Source organism: Crinia signifera, chromosome 6 (assembly GCF_055691185.1).
Source record: "Crinia signifera chromosome 6, ASM5569118v1, whole genome shotgun sequence".
Taxonomy (NCBI): domain Eukaryota; kingdom Metazoa; phylum Chordata; class Amphibia; order Anura; family Myobatrachidae; genus Crinia; species Crinia signifera.
The window spans coordinates 86,405,577-86,424,131 of NC_139222.1; the positions used below are offsets into that span (position 1 = coordinate 86,405,577).

Sequence of the window (18,555 nt, forward strand, 5' to 3'; positions counted from 1 at the left end):
TCTGGTGTGTATGGGGCTAAGCTTTAATTGTAGTAAAGAAAAACACATGAAAGTTACCCTAGTATACAAGACCACAGGGAATACAGTATCTGTGTATGCAGCAATAAAGTACATATACAGCTACATGTACTTATTGCATCAATAATACAATAATATTACAAATACTGTAGTATGTTGTATCGGCTTGATTTTTAGAATGTTAGAATATATTAAAATGTATTCGTTTTATATTTTTATACACTTAATGTAATATATTCTATTATAGCCTCTTTTATAATAGTATTTAAAATAAGGAAGAGTTAATATTACTTCCTTCCTCTCCCAAATCTTTTCGTTTAATTGGATCTTGCTAAAACCAGACATCTGAATAAATGTACAATGAATATGAAAGAATGGATTTGCACAATGGGCCTCAATCTGGACTAACAACCTTATTAGAATAATTTCTTGTCAATGGCAACCACTCTGCTCCTTCTCCCTAAAATCACCACAAACCCCAATACTAGAGGCATTCCCAATCTGAACAAGTCTCATCCATTATGTGTCTGATGTAACTGTCCTCACCAACATCCAGTATGTTATACTTGCTTGCTTTCTTTATCTCCACTCTGCGAGTGGTGTCATCTGGCCCCTGTTTGGCCCATTGGGAGGGTGACCTGTTTTGCAACTCAGTAGGAATGACTATTATGATTTGGTAATCATAACCCATATGGAAATATGCATTTTGCTGGCAAAAAATCTGGCAAAATGCTTTCTTATCTAAAGCTGGGTATACACTATACCAGGCTTTCCCAACCACGGTCCTCAAGGCACACCAACAGTGCAGGTTTTAGTGATATCCAGACTTGAGCACAGGTGACTTAATTAGTACCTGAGTGATTCTGATTAAACCATCTGTGCTGAAGCCTGGATATCACTAAAATCTGCACTGTTGGTATGCTTGAGTCCGTGGTTGGTAAAGCCTGCACTATACAATAATATGTAAGATAATGATATCGTTGACAGTGTGCACCCATTATATTGTTAACGATGCCTGCTCCCGTGTATCATTAATGTTATAGCCACTCGTCTGAATATGAAATCCTATCTGACGCTATCGGCAGTGACTGCATGTTCGGTGGGGGTCCTGGTGACAACATTGAATGCTGTTGTTAATGATAGGGTACAGTGTTTACCTGCAGGTCGTTAATGATATCCTTGCCGCATATTTTACAGTGTGTGTATGGACCTTTATATCTCCCCTATATTTGTTGCTCTGATACATTAAAGCCCCGTACACACGGGGGGAGATATATTGCTAGCAATATATGGCTGAGCAATATATTGCCCAGTGTCTCCTTTTCATCAGCGACCAGAGATGGTCGCTGATGAAAGGGAACCTCTGCCGGCGGTGCCGCAGAGGTAATTAGCTGGTCGCAGGAGCAAGCTCCTGCGACCAGCGATTACAATGGGGCTGCCAGCGACCATATTTCCAGCGATTTCAGCCCCTATAGCCCCCGTGTGTACACAGCATAAGTCCATTTGTGAATGCAGGGACCTGGTGATGACCCTCAAAGAATAGTTCCTACTGTACATTTTCAACAACCTTGAAGTTCCCAATAATAGACTCCATTTTGCTTTCCCTGAAAATGTTATCTCTCACAAAAATAGCAAGAATTCCTCCTTTTCAACTTGTATTGGGCTGCGTTACCCATCAGTACTCCATTGAAGGGATGGAGGGAGGCTATTAACAGGTTTTGTGGATCTCTGATTTAGAGTGTTCAGAACACCACTTAGAAAAGCCAAAGTCACATTTCTGATTCAAACTTCCAAACAGACAGTTATTACAGAGTGGCGTGAGCGAGCAATTTTTTCTTTAGGGTCTGCATATACTTTACTTTAAATAAATAACCATAAGGCAAGTCTCCAAATGGTGCAATCTCATAATTACATTATACTCTTCACAAATTGATTATATACCTGTAATAAATCTGAATGAACCTACAGTGACAAAGGTGATCTAGGGACAGGGTGCCATCTGCCCTGCAAGCCTGGACAGTTTTAGTGATCTAGGGCCACCTACAGACTGCATGAACATGGCTGGTTGTGGGGAGTAGGCAGAGAAGATACTCCCCAGCTGCACTGTGCTATAACACAGTCAGGGAAGCCAGGCAACATCCCTGAGCTTGGCAGGGAGTCTTTTTTTGTGAGATGATTTTTGAAGGTGGGAATGCTGTGAGGCAGGGCCATCTTAAGAGCATTATGGGCCCCCGGGCAAAGCAGTGCAATGGGGCCCCTATGTTTATATATATATATATATATATATATATATATATATATATATATATATATGTATGTATGTATGTATGTATATATATGTATATGTATATATATATATATATATATATATATATACATATACACATATATACAATGTGGTGCGACCTGGCACTCTCCTGACATCTGCAAACTGCCCCAGTGCCTTCAGAAATGGATGTTTGGTGGATGGTGATTTTTCAACCAGACAGCGGCACTCAGAGCAGAGGACTTGCAAATGAACAAAATATTTTATTGCATTACAAAATGCAAAGTGATCAAAGGTTTTTGTTCATTTGCCAGTGCCGCTGTCTGATTGAAAAATCACCATCCACAAATAAATATATATATATATATATATATATCCAGATTTGTTGTTTGGCACTCTTGGATAAAAAGTCAATTGCCAGGGTGCCTCCACAGATTTTTGATATATAACACAACTACCCCAGGTTGCCCTGGGAATAAGGGAGTGAGGGGCAGGATTTACGCTGATGAAGGTCAGTATTTACGCTGAGGGAGGGAGGGGCAGGGTTTACACTGAGGGAGGGTCAGGATTTACGCTAAGGAAGTGTCAGGATTTACTCTAAGGGAGGGAGGGTCAGGATTTACGCTGAGGGAGGGAGGGGCAGGATTTACGCTGAGAGAGGGAGGGGCAGGGTTTACGCTGGGGGAGGGTCAGGATTTACGCTGAGGAAGGGTCTGGGTTTACACTGAGGGAGGGGGGGTCAGGTTGTACGCTGAGGGAGGGTCTGGGTTTACGCTGAGGGAGGGTCAGGGTTTACACTCAGGGAGGGAGTGTCAGGATTTACGCTGAGGGAGGGTAAGGATTTACGCTGAGGGAGGGATGGTCAGGGATTAGACTGTGTGAGGGAAGGATTAAGGTTTAGGCTGTGCGAGGGGAGGGAGATTAGGCTGAAGTGGTGGGTAAACGGGGTGGGGTTAGATTTAGCAGCACAGCCTCGTCTTCCTCTATCCCCAGCAACACAGCATGGTTTAGGCACAAAACCTCTGTCCCTGACCACTTTTTCAAAGGTTATGTTCCTTGGGGCTGCCTTTTAAATCACCTTCGGCTGTGTTCTTCACCCCCTCCCCCCGTCACCATTGCAGTCATAGCGCAGGGAGCATAACACAGGGAGCTACAAAACCTCCCCCATCCCCGCTCACCTCAGTGTGCAGGAGTCTGCTGTTGGAGGCGTGCATGAAGATGTTCCTGCAGCAAGCCCTGGCAGTGGAGTGCCAGTCGCCGTTCTCTGCAGGGGAAGCCGCCGCCAACCCACCGCACTGAGAGATGGATTGGAGAAAACCAAGGCGGCCGGCGGGAGAAGGAAGCACCTCGCAGAGCGGGAGGCGGTGCAGACGCGGCACTGTCACCGTGCCTGATTGGCTGCAGAGCCAGCTTCAATTGGCTTTCGGCCAATGCTCCATGCTGCCAGCGGCCCTCAGACCAGATTGCCTTACTCAGTCAGCACAGCCCCAGCCGCACACCTGGCAAGCTTGGGAGGGGGGAGCCGGGTGAGGTGGGCGGATGGCTACCTGGGGGGAGTGAGGATTGCGCTGGGCTACAGGGAGAGCCCGTGCTTCCCTGCAATGCTAGTGCCGCACTTGTTCTATGCGGCAGCGGTTGCTGGGGGTGCCTTGGGCATTGGGCCCCTAAGGTTATAGGGCCCCTGGGCAACTGCCCATCAAGCCCATGCGCTAAGACGGCCCTGCTGTGAGGTGGTTATTGAAGGGGTAGTGCTGTGAGAGATAGACACTGAAGGGATTGGTGTGCTTTCAGATGGACAGTGAAGGAGAAGGGGATGCTACAAAATAGACAATGAAGAAAGGAGTGAGTGTGGTGAGGTGAAAATCGAAGGGGAAAGTACTGTGTTCCCCCCCCCCCCCCTGTCATTACTGACACTTTTTTTTTTCACTTTAGCTGCCGCCCGCCGCTGCCGGAAAGAATTTACAGCTGGGCAGAGAGCGTCGAGTACCCGGCTGTATTCAGTGTCAGAGAGCACTAGTGCAGCAGCCCTCAATCCCGGTTCCCGATTTTTTTCCATCTTGTGCTGCCGCAGCCACCTGTCGGGTCTGCGTCCGAGCCTATCGGAGCTCGCTTACGGCCCGGAAGCCAATCACGTATGTTGGCTCCTCATTGGCTGCCGGTCCGTGAGTGAGCTCCAATTGGCTCTACCAGACAGGCAGACGGCCGCAGCAGCGCAAAATTTAAAATAGCTGTGAGCCGTGATCAAGGGCTGCTGCACTAGTGCTCTCTGACACTGAATACAGCCGGGTACTCAACGCTCTCTGCCCGGCTATAAATTCTTTCTGGCTGCAGCTAGTTCATGTACACTATATGTATGGACAGCGCGAGATTTAAAATAGCTGGAACCTAGGGCTGCTACTGTGCTCTGACACTGAATACAGCTGCTCTCTGCCCGGCTGTGAAGACATTAGCTAGACATCCCACATGGCAACAAGCATGGAACCCCACATGGCAACAAGCATGGAACCCCACATGGCAACAAGCATGGAATCCCACATGACAACAAGCATGGAACCCCTGGCAACGAGCATGGAACCCCTGGCAACAAGCATGTAGGTAAGCAGCACTTATGTAGTATAATTTGTAATATGCATTATGGTGTTTGGCATAATACGTAATGAACATTATGGTCCGTGGCTTAACGTGTAATGGGAATTATGGTGCAATAAAAACAGAAAATGGGCACAATCACTAGATGGCCCCTAGAGGACATATCATCTTCCTGTTACATAGACAGCATTGTGCATTAACTGTATTCCAGTTTGCATTAGCATTTCCCACCAAAGCTAATACCATTTCTGGACCTAGCCTGCTACCATACAAACAGCCTATGTCTTAACACCAAGTAGGAGATCCTCTACAAACCAAACCAGACCACTGTGAGGGTGGTCCAAGCCCATATCCAGCCTGCCGGTAAGTAAAAAGCATTTGTATGACAGGCAGCGGAGCATGTAGCTCATTCATTTCTGCCATCCAGACTTAAGTAAATCACTTTGCCTATATTTTTTCCGCCAAGGTGAATACCACCGGCAGCATTACAGCCTTACTCCATTTCTACAGCTAAATGCCCACATCATACCACCCTGTCCTTACCAATGAACCCTAAATAACTGTCTATCCTTATAACAAAGTAAAACCTTCCCCCAAGTATAGCTCCTAACTCAGAAAACAAACGAGTGGCCCACGGATCATGTGACTCAGGCCTCTTGAATCTGAAACAGGAGGAAGATGTTAGTAAAATCCATAAACCGGAAAAACAGAACACCTACCCCTAGCTGAACTCTACTCATGAGTGCCTACAAGAGGCTCAATCCATTCAGGGTATGAAAAAAACTTCGATCTATTGGGCCAATTTAGAAGGATTAGCAAATTTATAGTGAAAATTTAAGTAAAAATCCCAGTTGTCTCTGATATCTCCAAAACTTATGAGAGCTAAAGTTTTTGACATCTAACCCCAGGTTTAAAATACAGCACACTTCACAAATATTGACAATAACTGAAATTTAGATGGGCACACACCACTGTCGCGCGACAACTGGGCAGAGCCATGGTCTTGTTATATTGTAATGTAATGGGTAGTCAACTGGAGTGGACAGATATCTTTGTTGTCATGGGGTGAAAGGAAAAGCCACTCACCCCTGCACATCTAATCAGCTTTGAACTGGTGAACTTTGCCATAAAGCCCCTGACTCCCTGCTCAGTACATTAGTGCACAGCAAATCCCCATTATTCGAGGTTCTTAAAAACGCCACCAGCTCCCATATTTAAAAAACCCCAAAATAAGCAAAGTGAAAAAGGACCCAGGAACAGGGCCACCTTGAGAAGGCTTTCTGAGCCTCTGAGACAAAAGAAATCAAAGTGACATTCCACCTAACTTTTTAACTTTAGGAAATAAAAAATCATCATAGTGAGTTACCCAAAAATATTTAGCACCTGCTTAAACTTCCACCTGCAACAAAGTGTTGAATTTATCAGAAAAGGCACACAGCACTGCACAGCCCATAGGCAGCCATTTATTCATGTAATACATATCCCATAATCTAAAATCCATGAATTTAAATCCCTAGTCTTATTTATTTTCTTTTTTTCTTTTTTGTGCACATGTGCAGATTTATTCATACTGGGGGTTTATATAGTTAATGCTGCTTTAACGCACATTAAAGTTCTTTTACACGTTAAACACTGAATAAATCATCTTGTTTCCTTCACTCTCTTTATGATGACACAAATAGAATTTAGAACAAATTACTATAAAATAGAAAATGATATGCCACGTCTAGCTTATATTACGGTTTATTTTAACATAACTTAATTAGTAAGGAAAAAATATTGGTGCAATAATTAATATGAGGTCGCTGGGCAACAATGTTAGACAGTAAAAGACGCTTTAATTGCTCTTTTCTGACCTTCAAACACAGAGAATTCGGATGACATTTCAAAGGTGTCTATGAAACAAGACCTGTAATCATGACTCATCTTCAGTTGTGTTGTTGGCATCAAGGCAATTACTCACAGCCTTGATAGGATAGCAATCTAAATCATATTAATGTACCATGTGTACAGCAGATATAAAGCATATTTAATCAGTTGATTCAATTTAGTGTAATCGTATATGTTTGTATGGTGGTCAGTCAGTCCTATGTAACAGAATCTAATGCTGAAGATAAGCATGTCGCACACTCTGAGGAGCTTATTTACTAAGATGGAACAACTATTGAAGATGGGATGTTGTTCATAGCAGCCAATCAAATTCTACTTCTTATTTAGCACCTTTTATCTATGGTTTAAGATAATAAATAGAATCTGATAGGTTGCTATAGGCAACATCCCATCGTCAGTAGAACTCCCATCTTAGTATAATTACCCCATTGAGCAGTTGCCTGCAACCAATCAGATAATCTTCTAGAAGGTGCTAAATAAATAAGAAGATTCTGATTGGTTGCTATTGGCAACATCCCATCTTCAATAGAACTCCCATCTTAGTGAATGTGCCCCTGAGTGATAAAAAGATGCTATACACTAGCTGACTTTCTATAACACTAGTACATACTGTATTACAGTATACAATATAATCCATGTTTCCCAGGACTCACTTTGGACAAGATGTACTAAGCCTTGAAAAGTGATAAAGTGATAAAGTGAATAGTGATGAAACACCAACCAATCAGCTCCTATCTGTCATTTTTCAAATACAGCCTGTGAAATGGCAGTTAAGAGCCAATTGGCTGGTGGTTTCTCACTCTCCATTTTATCACTTTTCAAACTTAGTGCATCTCGCCCTTTCTCCACTAGTAATAATAATGCCATTTATTTAACAAAAGATGAATTAAGAAATGTATATAAATAACACATTTGTCAACAATTATACAGATCAGATCAGGTTATGTAATTGGGAGTATAGTATAGAAATAAAAGAAGCAGAGCAATGCATTCCTATACAAATGTAACAATAATAATAATTCTGTTTGCTTCTCCAATAAGCCCTTATTTAAAGTGCAGTTAATGCTAATGACCAAAAAAAAAACAGCCACATGGTTTATTAAATAACCGGTGGACTTGTCTGTTCTCTCAAAGCATGAGGTCATTTAATTGGCAATTATTTAAGCACCTTGCTGTTAGTTACTCAAGTAATGCTTCTTACACCAGTGCGTAGATGGATATATCTGGGCGTTTGGTTAAATGAAAGCATGACCTAAGCTGAAAAGCTGAGTTAAAAAAACAAAAGACAAAGGCATCTTAATGAAATATAATATGATTCAGACGTTTTACATGGAGCAACAATTGTTGAAAATAGCAGATAACTCGTATCTGGATTAAAATCACACTACTAATATATTAGTTAGTTTTTAATTGTTTTTCAAGAGTAGTAGCCCTTTATACAGTTGAATCCTTGTAACATCTCTATGTTATACTGCATACAAATACAAGGTTGCAGGTGCACCGCACCCTAAATGTGTACCACCCCCAAAAAACCGTCGCTTGCCCGACTAATAAGGTCAACTGGACGCGGTGGCAAGCCGTTACTTATTGCCATAACTATGCAAAGAACCTCGCTCAAATGCTACATTTTATTGCAATGATTATTATTATTAAATTGGGAGTTTGAATTGTGCACCTGCAACCTTGTCTTTGTATGCAGTACTACTGAAAGGTCTCCGCAGAGTCGCACCTCTAATTACCGGTGTGCGCCTAAGGACCCCACCCCTGTACATCTCTATGTTAGTAAGTAGCATGAAACGTAGGGTTAAAACTGTTGCGCTATAGCTGATTGTCTATTGTAAGGACACTATAGCATATCATCAACAAAGAGTTTTTCTTACTGACAACAGTGCGATCCTCTTGGAACTGTATACCCTTTGCTCGGAGCACTACCACTGTCAGACGTCCAAGGTAGTCATTGTAGCTAAGAGAGAACTGGATGTCTCCATACTCCGACGGTGGCTGTAGGAAGAGATAGTAACTGTTTGACAAGGAATCTGTGATCTGCATTGAATAAAAAAAGGCAACTGCTCAATGGTGTAATTATACTAAGATGGGAGTTCTGACGATGGGATGTTGCCCATAGCAACCGATGTACTGCAACCATAGTACTGCAATGTTTACTACAAACTTTGCTTAGTTCTATGATTTCTTCCTTTTTATTTTCCATCAAATACTAGTGCCCCTGTGGTCCACTATGATCCGTACTGGATCATCGATGTTATGCCTTTCCAACAACTGGATCCGGACCAAAAACACATGTGACACATCGTCCATTTTCTTAATGCTGGGGGCTGTGCCCATCGCGTGTTGCCAGGCTTTCCTTCTTACACTGTTTGGATCTATTCAATAATTAAATGCTGTCCCAACTTCTCCCCACACGCGAGACACTGCAGTCTGCTAGTGGGACAGTGGAGGTTATTCTGGTTGGTGAGTAAATTTCCGAATTCTTTCGGAGCGGTCCGCACGCCACGCTGTGTGGACATCGTACTAAGAAATGCCCACCGGTCCTCCGCATTCGGACGGACTCACACTTTAAGTGCAAGGCGTGTTTACGGACGAAATCCAAACCTTGCGTGTGCGGTGGACACACACATATTCTGCACGGTCTTACAGCGTCAGAACAGACGGGAACCTGCCCGTACGCACCGATGTTATTGGTGAATGTAAAAGTGACATGGATATTTATATTAGTGATAGCAAGTTCTGTCCATTGCTTGCAGTGTAAATGTGTGTAAAAAATGCAGCCGTGCTTTGAGCATATATTTGTGTGTTTTGTAATGGTCCATTTAAGCTGCAATGGTTCCAATTGAAGCAATGACAAGAGTGTAATTAATGAGTAATGAGTAGAGGAGTGGATTGTATTGTGTTCAGCTGACATTGGTTCAGGTGCAGCTGTACTAATTGGGCGTTCCGAATGCCTAGTGCATGACCGAGTGGTGTCCGCAAAGCAATACTTGCTTATGGAGACCGCATATTTTCTGACTTTTGGTTCGTTTGCAGTCGGTGTTCTGTCCGAATGCACGCCAACCAGAATTAGTGCACTCCCTCGTGTACGCCCATGTTTACGCCCAGTTTAGCCCACTTTGAAACTACGCCCCTGTGTAGTTCCGAATGACGCCCATATTACGCCCATATTTCACGAGTGAATGCGGTGCACTTTTCTGTACGGTATTAGTGAGAACGAGTACGGAGACCTTGCGTGGCACATGCGCATAGCGTTGCCCACGCATGCGCAGACGGCTAAAAAACGCCATCCGAAAGAATTCGGAAATTTACGCATCCACCAGAATAAGGCCCAGTGGGACAGCTCTGAAAAATGGTACTGTCACATTGGATGTTTGGGAGGTATGTCATTCTGTATGCTGTATACTAGCAGAACAATTAAATAAACTGTAGTGATCTAGGGCAGGATGTACGGAGCCTTTGCTGTACATACGCCACACATCGCAATAATGCTAATCACATATGTAATATTATATGCAATAAGTATCACAAAGGACAGAACTGTCTTTTGCAATGTTGGCACTTCTGGGGTTTGGGCCCTGACAGCAGCCGCGTGGGATCTAGGAGGGATCCGATTGCATCTCTTTAGAACTCATAGGCTTCTATATTAAAAGCCAGCAAAGGCAACCCCTGGTGGTAGTCTGTGGGGGTCCGTTCAGCTCTATTTAAGGCCACCCTGCATACTGAGTCCGACCCAGCAATGTGCCCTTGAAAATTTTCAGACACGTCGCTAAAGTGTGAACACTTCACTCAACAGCAAAGCGCTCACACATGACAGGCAGTTTCCGGCCATGTTTTTGAGTCACAATGGCTGCATGTGAGGTCACGCAGCCCTCCCCCAAAACAGCCAAGACACACCTCCTGGAAAATGCTGTGTCCCACTCACGCAATGCTGCATCGTTGTTCACGTAAGTATTTAAACTGTCGATTTCGGACATCTGTGCATCGGCCTGAACTAGTCCCAAAGTACATAGGGAAATGGGCTTTTGGTCGCATTTTCCCTTTAGTAAATCCTGCCCCATAAAGAGATGTCGGGACGATATGTACAGCAGATAGAAGCATGTGGAGGAAAAAAAAAACTATATATTTGGTAAAAGTCGAAAGTCAATAATTACACAAGCCAATAGATTTATGTCATATGAAGGCAAAGAAGCACTGATTTTGTTTAAATTGCTATTGCATTTATGTTATATATGTGCTGGAGGATAATAGGTTTGACAAGGACTCACAGGCTAATGTATTATTGGTTGCATTTTACCTCTGTTAAGCATAATTTCTTATAAATTACATGGACGTGGGCTCCAATAAGTAATGTGAAGTGAAATTAATCAATTGATCACTTACAAGATCACTTTACTTCCAGGTTTGGTCCTGGCAAAGCTACTGCATATGTTGGCATGATTTGGGTGAGTTATTTTGTTTCTGTGCAGAGAAAATACTGACTGCTTTATTTTTACACTGCAATACAAATCTCACTTTGAAGTAAAACCCCACCCAAATCTAATTCTCTCTGCACAACTACACATCTGCCCCACCTGCAGTGCACATGGTTTTGTCCATTTAAGAAGGAATTTGCCTTTGCGAGTGAACCACAATAAGGGCCATAATCAATGATTTGCTGCTTCAGTGCACAGTGAACTATATTAAAAGTAAAGGTGAGATCTCGTACAAAACACAATAATCGCACAAGAGAAAATGGAAGCTGTCAATTTCTAATACTATAATTACTAATTACAATTGTTATGAATTGTTTTTAGCCAGTATTTTAATTATTATATTTAACATGTATTGCCCCAGCCAGTGTTTAATATTGTCTACAATTTTTTTTTTTTTATTATCCATTCTGACAATGGTAGAAGGCATACAAGCTGGATAAATTCAGCATGAACTAAAAACCTAAAATGATAATATCATACCTCCAAATTTTCTTGTTCTAGGTCACGCCATATAACGAGTTTGCCGTCATCTGTTAAATTTTCATTTTTCATAGGAAAGAGAACTTGCCCCAATATATGGTGCTTCTTTAGTTTATCCACATGGTAGACAGAAAATCTCAGAGTCCTCTGATGTAACGTTTTCCCAGATACCTATGGAAAATCATGAAACAAGGTTAGCGGGGTATTCCAGTGTAGAAAAACCACAGTCCAAGTAAAAAACTAGGTACTTGTGAGTTATCCGGGCTGCCGATTTTTTCATCGCGCCTGAAATCGGGGGCATCGCGTCGGTCGTGGCCGTTATAAGGAGCCGCGACGCGATGCCCACGATTTCCCATAGACAGTAATGTTAAAAGACGCGATGGACCCGATTTCCGACACGATTTCCTATAGACAGTAATGTTAAAAGACGCGATGGACCCGATTTCCCATAGACAGCAATGTTAAAAGACGCGATGGACCCGATTTCCCATAGACAGCAATGTTAAAATAAAATTACAATGTGAAATTGGCCAATATGTTTTTAAAAAAAATGTTTCATGGCCCCCCACCACCGTTAACGCCACCCCGCTATTGACGCCAACCCGAAGCGTGGCGAGCGCAGCGAGCCCGCGAGGGGCAGCGGTACGCGTCCTCCGACCTTTTCATGCCCTACTATCCACTAGGGCGTGGAGTGAGAATAGAATAGTGTGGCGAGCGCAGCGAGCCACCGAGCCCGAAGCGTGGCGAGGGGACGCGGACACCTTCACAGGTATCCGCGTGCCCTTGCGGGCTCCTCAGGTGTCCGCGTCCCCTCGCGGGGCTCGCTGCGCTCGCCACGCTTCGGGCTCGGTGGCTCGCTGCGCTCGCCGCACTATTCTATTCTCACTCCACGCCCTAGTGGATAGTAGGGCATGAAAAGGTCGGAGGACGCGTACCGCTGCCCCTCGCGGGCTCGCTGCGCTCGCCACGCTTCGGGTTGGCGTCAATAGCGGGGTGGCGTTAACGGTGGTGGGGGGCCATGAAACATTTTTTTTAAAAACATATTGCCCAATTTCACATTGTAATTTTATTTTAACATTGCTGTCTATGGGAAATCGGGTCCATCGCGTCTTTTAACATTACTGTCTATGGGAAATCGTGGGCATCGCGTCGCGGCCCCTTATAACGGCCACGACCGACGCGATGCCCCCCATATCGTGTCTTTTAACATTACTGTCTATGGGAAATCGGGGGCATCGCGTCGCGGCCCCTTATAACGGCCACGACCGACGCGATGCCCCCGATTTGGAGCTAAATCGTGGGCATCGCGTCGGTCGGGTGTCCTTAAGTTAACCAAACTTAAGGACAAAATCGGCAGCCCGGATAACTCACAAGTACCAAAAACTAAAATATATTATTATTATTATTATTATTGTTATTACTATTTAGATTATTGTGCATTTATTGCAATTATTATTATTGAATATTTAACTAAGTAATCTCACAGATTTGTTCTTGCTGTAAATATTCATGTAGTGTTTCAGATATTTTTCTTGGTGCATGTGGGGATGGATGACCGGGGGGGCCGGCTGCCGGCTGTCAGAATACCAATGCTGACAGTCCGGTAAGTATACTTACCTGCCCCCTAACCATTCCTTCCATTAGTCTAACCCTAACCTCCCCCCTGCAGCCTAACCTTAATCCTTAAGGCTAGTGCCTAAACTTAACCTCAAGTACTACCTAAAACTAACCCCCACCCTCATCCCCAGCCTAACGCTAACCCACCCCACATAGAATCAGGATTCCGGCATTGGAATTCTTCTCAGTGTAGGAATTGCAACACTGGTCTTCTGGGTTCTAGTCAGAAGGCCAGCATTGGTATTTTGACTAACAGTGTCCAGACAGCTGGGATACTAATTGCATCCCTGCATGTGCAGTACAATATTTATTTATTTGGAATATAGAGTGTAAGCTCCTGGGGCAGGGACTGATGTGAATGTTCAAATATTCTCTGTAAAGTGCTGCGTAATATGTATGCACTATATAAGAAACTGCTAATAAATAATAATAAATGTACACGCACACACAGACATTCTAGGGTTAATTTTTTGGGAGCCAATTAACCTACCAGTATATTTTTGGACTGTGGGAGGAAACCGGAGTACCCTGAGGAAACACACGCAAGTACGGGGAGAATATACAAACTCCGCACTGTTAGAGCCATGGTGGGTATTGAGCCCATGACCTCAGTGCTGTGAGGCAGTAATGCTAACTATTACACCATCCGTGCTGCCCCAATAAAAGAGACATTCATACTAGGACCTGTCACAAAAGGGAAGCCCACGTTTAAACTTTCTAGTCACGTTTCACCGCAAGGTGAATCAGAGGTTAAAGAAGGCAAGAAACTCCTTAAAGTAGTCTTAACTCCAGTAGTTTTAACTCCAGCCCTCTAACATTAACACTGGACATTCTTCAAACTTCTAACACTAACCTAAGCTCTGGTTCTTTACAATATAAAATATGAGCATAAAAGCTCTAAAACAATCACCATTGCTAATAAACTATATTGAGTGTAAAGTTGAGACACCCAGAATTATTTAGGCCAGTGGAAATGTATTTTCTTTAATAGCTTTTTTCTTCTCCTGGGAAAACCTGTCATATTGTCCTGTAAAATGGCCATTAATCTGGTCTTTGCCCTGGGGGTCTTAATCCCGATGAGAGTGCACATGGTGGGTTCTGGATGAAACAACACACAGCATGTTGACACTGATTAAATTAACCCCATACCATATCTCTAACACTAATGTCAAGATTTTTATAATGGCATATGTCAGCAATGTGTCCATGTCGATATTTTGCCAATGTACCCATGTCAACATGCTAGATGTCTACATTTTTACAATGTTCATATAGTAAAAGTCAACATTATGGGGAGTATTCTATCCCCGACGCTATTTCTGATGGGGGAAATAGCGACGGGCGCCTATTTAATGCTGTCTTGTCCGACAGCATTGAAGAGGCAGATCAACAGTACGAGCCCAACTTTGAAAGCTGTTTTGTCGATTACGGCCTTGAATTGTCTCGATCACGGCCGATTCTCGACACTCTATGGCTGTTTACGCTGACACGCCCCCTATTCGCTGATCGCCAAGCAGGACATTGAATCCCGCCAGGTGATATGCTTTCGACCAAAACAAAAATGGGCCAGGTTCACGGCTGTCAGGATCGACAGTCGTGACCCGGGATATGACTACCTACTCAAATAGTGACTAGACACTCATCAACATGAAACTTGAGAGAAAAATGAAAACACAAATTGAAGTTTGTGACCTCAAAAGCTATGCCCTCAAATCCATTTCAATAAAAAAAGCTTATTAACATGATGGCACCTTATTTCTTACAAAATTCATGTAGATCACAACATCTCTATTTGTAACTTTGAAATTTAACAGACTACTAATTAGTTTTGTACAAGGAATATGTTTAGCTTGTTGCTGCCAAGAACCTGAAGTACAGCACCTTCAAAAACCTGTTAAACACAAAGCATTTCTCAATTTGCAACTACTTTGGGTCTCATTCATGTGTGTAAGTGAATCAAAAAAAGAAGGCAACTGAGCAAAAGCATGTTGCACTGTAGGAGGGGCAGATGTAATGTGTACAAAGATTTAGATTTTAGATTATTTTTACACTGCAATTTAAATCCCAGATTAAATGCAAATCTAAATCTCAAATCTAAATCCAAATCTAAATCTCTCTGTTTGGTTGTCATGCTTTGTGCATAGTGGAAGTGCTTCAATGTAATGTTTTTTTGATATACTGGTAGGTTAATTGGCTCCCAACAAAATTAACCCTAGAATGAGTGCGTGTACATGTGGTAGGAAATATAGATTGTAAGCTCCACTGGGGCAGGGACTGATGTGACTGTTCAAATATACTCTGTAAAGCGCTGCAGAATATGGGGATTACTCTGGTTCACTCGCAAAGGCAAATTCCTTTTCAAATGTACAAAACCATGTGCACTGCAGGTGGGGCAGTTGTAACTTGTGCAGAGAGAGTTAGATTTGGGTGGGGTTTTAGTCAAAGTGAGATCTATATTGCAGTGTAAAAATAAAGCAGTCAGTATTTTCCCTGCACAGAAACAAAATAACGCACCCAAATCTAAGTCTCTCTGCACATGTTTTTTTTTAATTGAGTCTTTATTTTTCATTTTACAAAAAACATAAAAATATAAAAAAAATAGACAAGACAGTACAAAATACAATACAAGGCAGACATTATACGGAGGTGAAAAAATCTGGGATAATAGTTACAAAAAGAAAAAGGAAAAATTTAAACAATGACAGCAGATACAGGAGGACATGTACAAAAACTGAAAATGACACCTGGTGTCGAACGACTATTGCAATTTTTGGATACTGAACCCTAGGAGATATGATGTTGAAGAGTTACTCGAGGGAGGCTATGAGGCTTACTAAGACAGAGGTTAGTAGTTCTGGCTATAGACAAAGTAGTGCGCATGTATTTAAAGAAACCGGAAAGTTATAGTAATAAAAAGTAACTAGGTGAAAAAAGAGGGGCTAACGACGTGTACACGTGACTTCTAAGGAATTTTTATAAACCACAATTACGAGTAGAGTCAAGAAAAGTGCGTAAGTGCAAAAAGTGCAGTATGCTAATATGCCTGGAATTCCGACACAACTTTATATATCCCCTTACTCCGCCAGGGTATACAAAACAAAACAAAAAAGAAGAAGAAGAAGTTGTGTTGTTACTTAAGGTACTACGTGACCAGGGTCTAAGACCCGTTTGGAGCCCAATTGGGGCACAATATGTGCACATGTATTTAATTTACATGAATCCAGACTAAATATTCAAAACCTAATATATTAACAAGTGCTACTATATGAAGAAGAACGGTAAACCCTTCACATGTGAGGCCAGAAATAGAGAAATTAAGCTATAAAAAAAACTTGCTAAAATAGGTTTGCGTGAATCTATCCTGTGAATTGGTAAAAAACAGAGCTATGCCAGGGTTGCCAGGTAGAGAAGAATTTTGTACTACGCCCTGTAGAGGCATAATGGAATTTCTCATGTTCGAATGTCGCATTCACCAAGTTGAGCCATTCGTTAAAAGGCGGCCCATTTTTTGACATCCAATAGCGGGCTATAACTACTTTTGCGATTGCAGTAAGATGCAGGAGAAGAAGACTCAAGTCGCTAGTCATTACGCCCTCCTCCCATAACCCCATGAGCAGGTTAATGTCAGTGAGATTGGCCTGTGCCACTCCCAGCCCGGAGAGTACCTGGCAGACCCTTTTCCAAAATTGGTCTACTTTGCCACACGTCCTAATTAAATGCCAAAATGTTGCCCCATTTTCGCCACATTTTGGACAAGTATCAGCCCCAGATCCATTCATCTTTCTTAATCGAGCTGGAGTCAAATAAGTTCGATGTAAAATATTGAACTGAACTTGTTGTACGCGTATGGAGTTTGTTGCCTTTTTTTGGACTGCTAGGGCCGCCTGCCAGTTACTCTCTTTAATCTCGGGAATATCTACCGCCCATTTGTGCATGAGCTGAATTAGCCCTTCGTCGGGGGCAATAACCGTTAAGTATTTATATAATTTTGAGACACCTTTACGTAAAGTAAGTTTTTTCAAGAAGACCTTGATAGGGGTCTCTGTTAACCATTGTTCCCTGTCCCCACCATATTTGGAGATCGCACTCCTCAGCTGTAAAAATCTAAAAAACATTGACTTTGGTAGGGCATACTCTGCCTGGAGCTGGGCAAAGGATTTGAAATTACTACCCTGAAATACTTTATCCAATGAGCTAATACCATATTGCGACCATAGCCTCCCCCCTTGCTGTCTAGTGATCTCCGAAGCTATGGGAAGAAGAAGGAACGATGATTCTGGATCCTGACCCACGTAGTTCTCCACTTCGCATACCCTTTTCCAAATTCTCACTGCTTGAGAGACTATAGGGGGATAGGATCTATTTAATGACCCTGCTAGAAGGATCTGCATCGGGGTAGCGTTTGGATCTATACACCTTATGAGCCTAATCAATTCGCAAGGCTGCTCGTCCGATTTCACCCACGTCCTCAGATGGAGTAGCTGGGCGGCGAAATAGTATCTCCTGAAGCTTGGGAGAGCCATACCCCCATTATCCCGATCTCTGCATAGAGTGGCAAGTTTAACTCTCGGGCGCCTACCACCCCAAATAAATGAGGACATCACACTATCCAGACTTCTGAAGTATTCGTCCTTAATGTATATTGGGGAATGTTGAAACAAATACAATATTTTGGGCAGGATTACCATTTTAATTAAGTTCACCCTACCCTGCACCGTTAAAGGAAGCTTGGCCCAGCACTTAAACTTAGCCCTTGCCTCCTGTATCACTGGAGTTATATTATCTTTTAGGTAGTCCTGTGTTTCTACCGACACTCTAACCCCCAAATATTTAAAACCTGTGGTCTTTACCAATGGTACACTGAGCTCGCCGCCACCCAGAGCATCCTCTCCCACCACCATCAAGTGTGATTTACTCCAGTTAACGGTGAGCCCCGAGAGTTCACCGAAATGACCAAGTTGTTCAATCAAAATTGGGAGATCTCTATTTGGGTCAGCCGTGCCAACCAATAAATCGTCAGCGTAGAGAGAAACTAGATTGTATTTCAGGTCTCTTCCCACATCCTCACAGTGTAGCTTGGTTCTTAGCAAGCAGGCCAGGGGTTCTATTGCTACAGCGAAAATCAAGGGGGAAAGGGGACAGCCCTGCCGAGTCCCTCTAAACAAGGGAAATGACTGGGATGTAAACCCGTTTATTGAGACTCTGGCCCTAGGA

The 18,555-nt window shown here is 42.9% G+C and overlaps 1 protein-coding gene across 1 annotated transcript in view; it reads right to left on the minus strand.

Moving 5' to 3' along the window:
* LOC146007764 (synaptotagmin-15-like) overlaps positions 1–18,555 on the minus strand; it is a 64,285-nt gene that overhangs the window by 22,340 nt on the left and 23,390 nt on the right. Inside the window, exons 5-6 of the mRNA XM_083146361.1 lie at positions 11,725–11,895; positions 8,644–8,764 (exon numbers count right to left, since the gene is read on the minus strand). Of these exons, the coding sequence (XP_083002487.1) occupies positions 8,644–8,764; positions 11,725–11,895 (292 nt within the window). The remainder of the gene's footprint in view (positions 1–8,643; positions 8,765–11,724; positions 11,896–18,555) is intronic.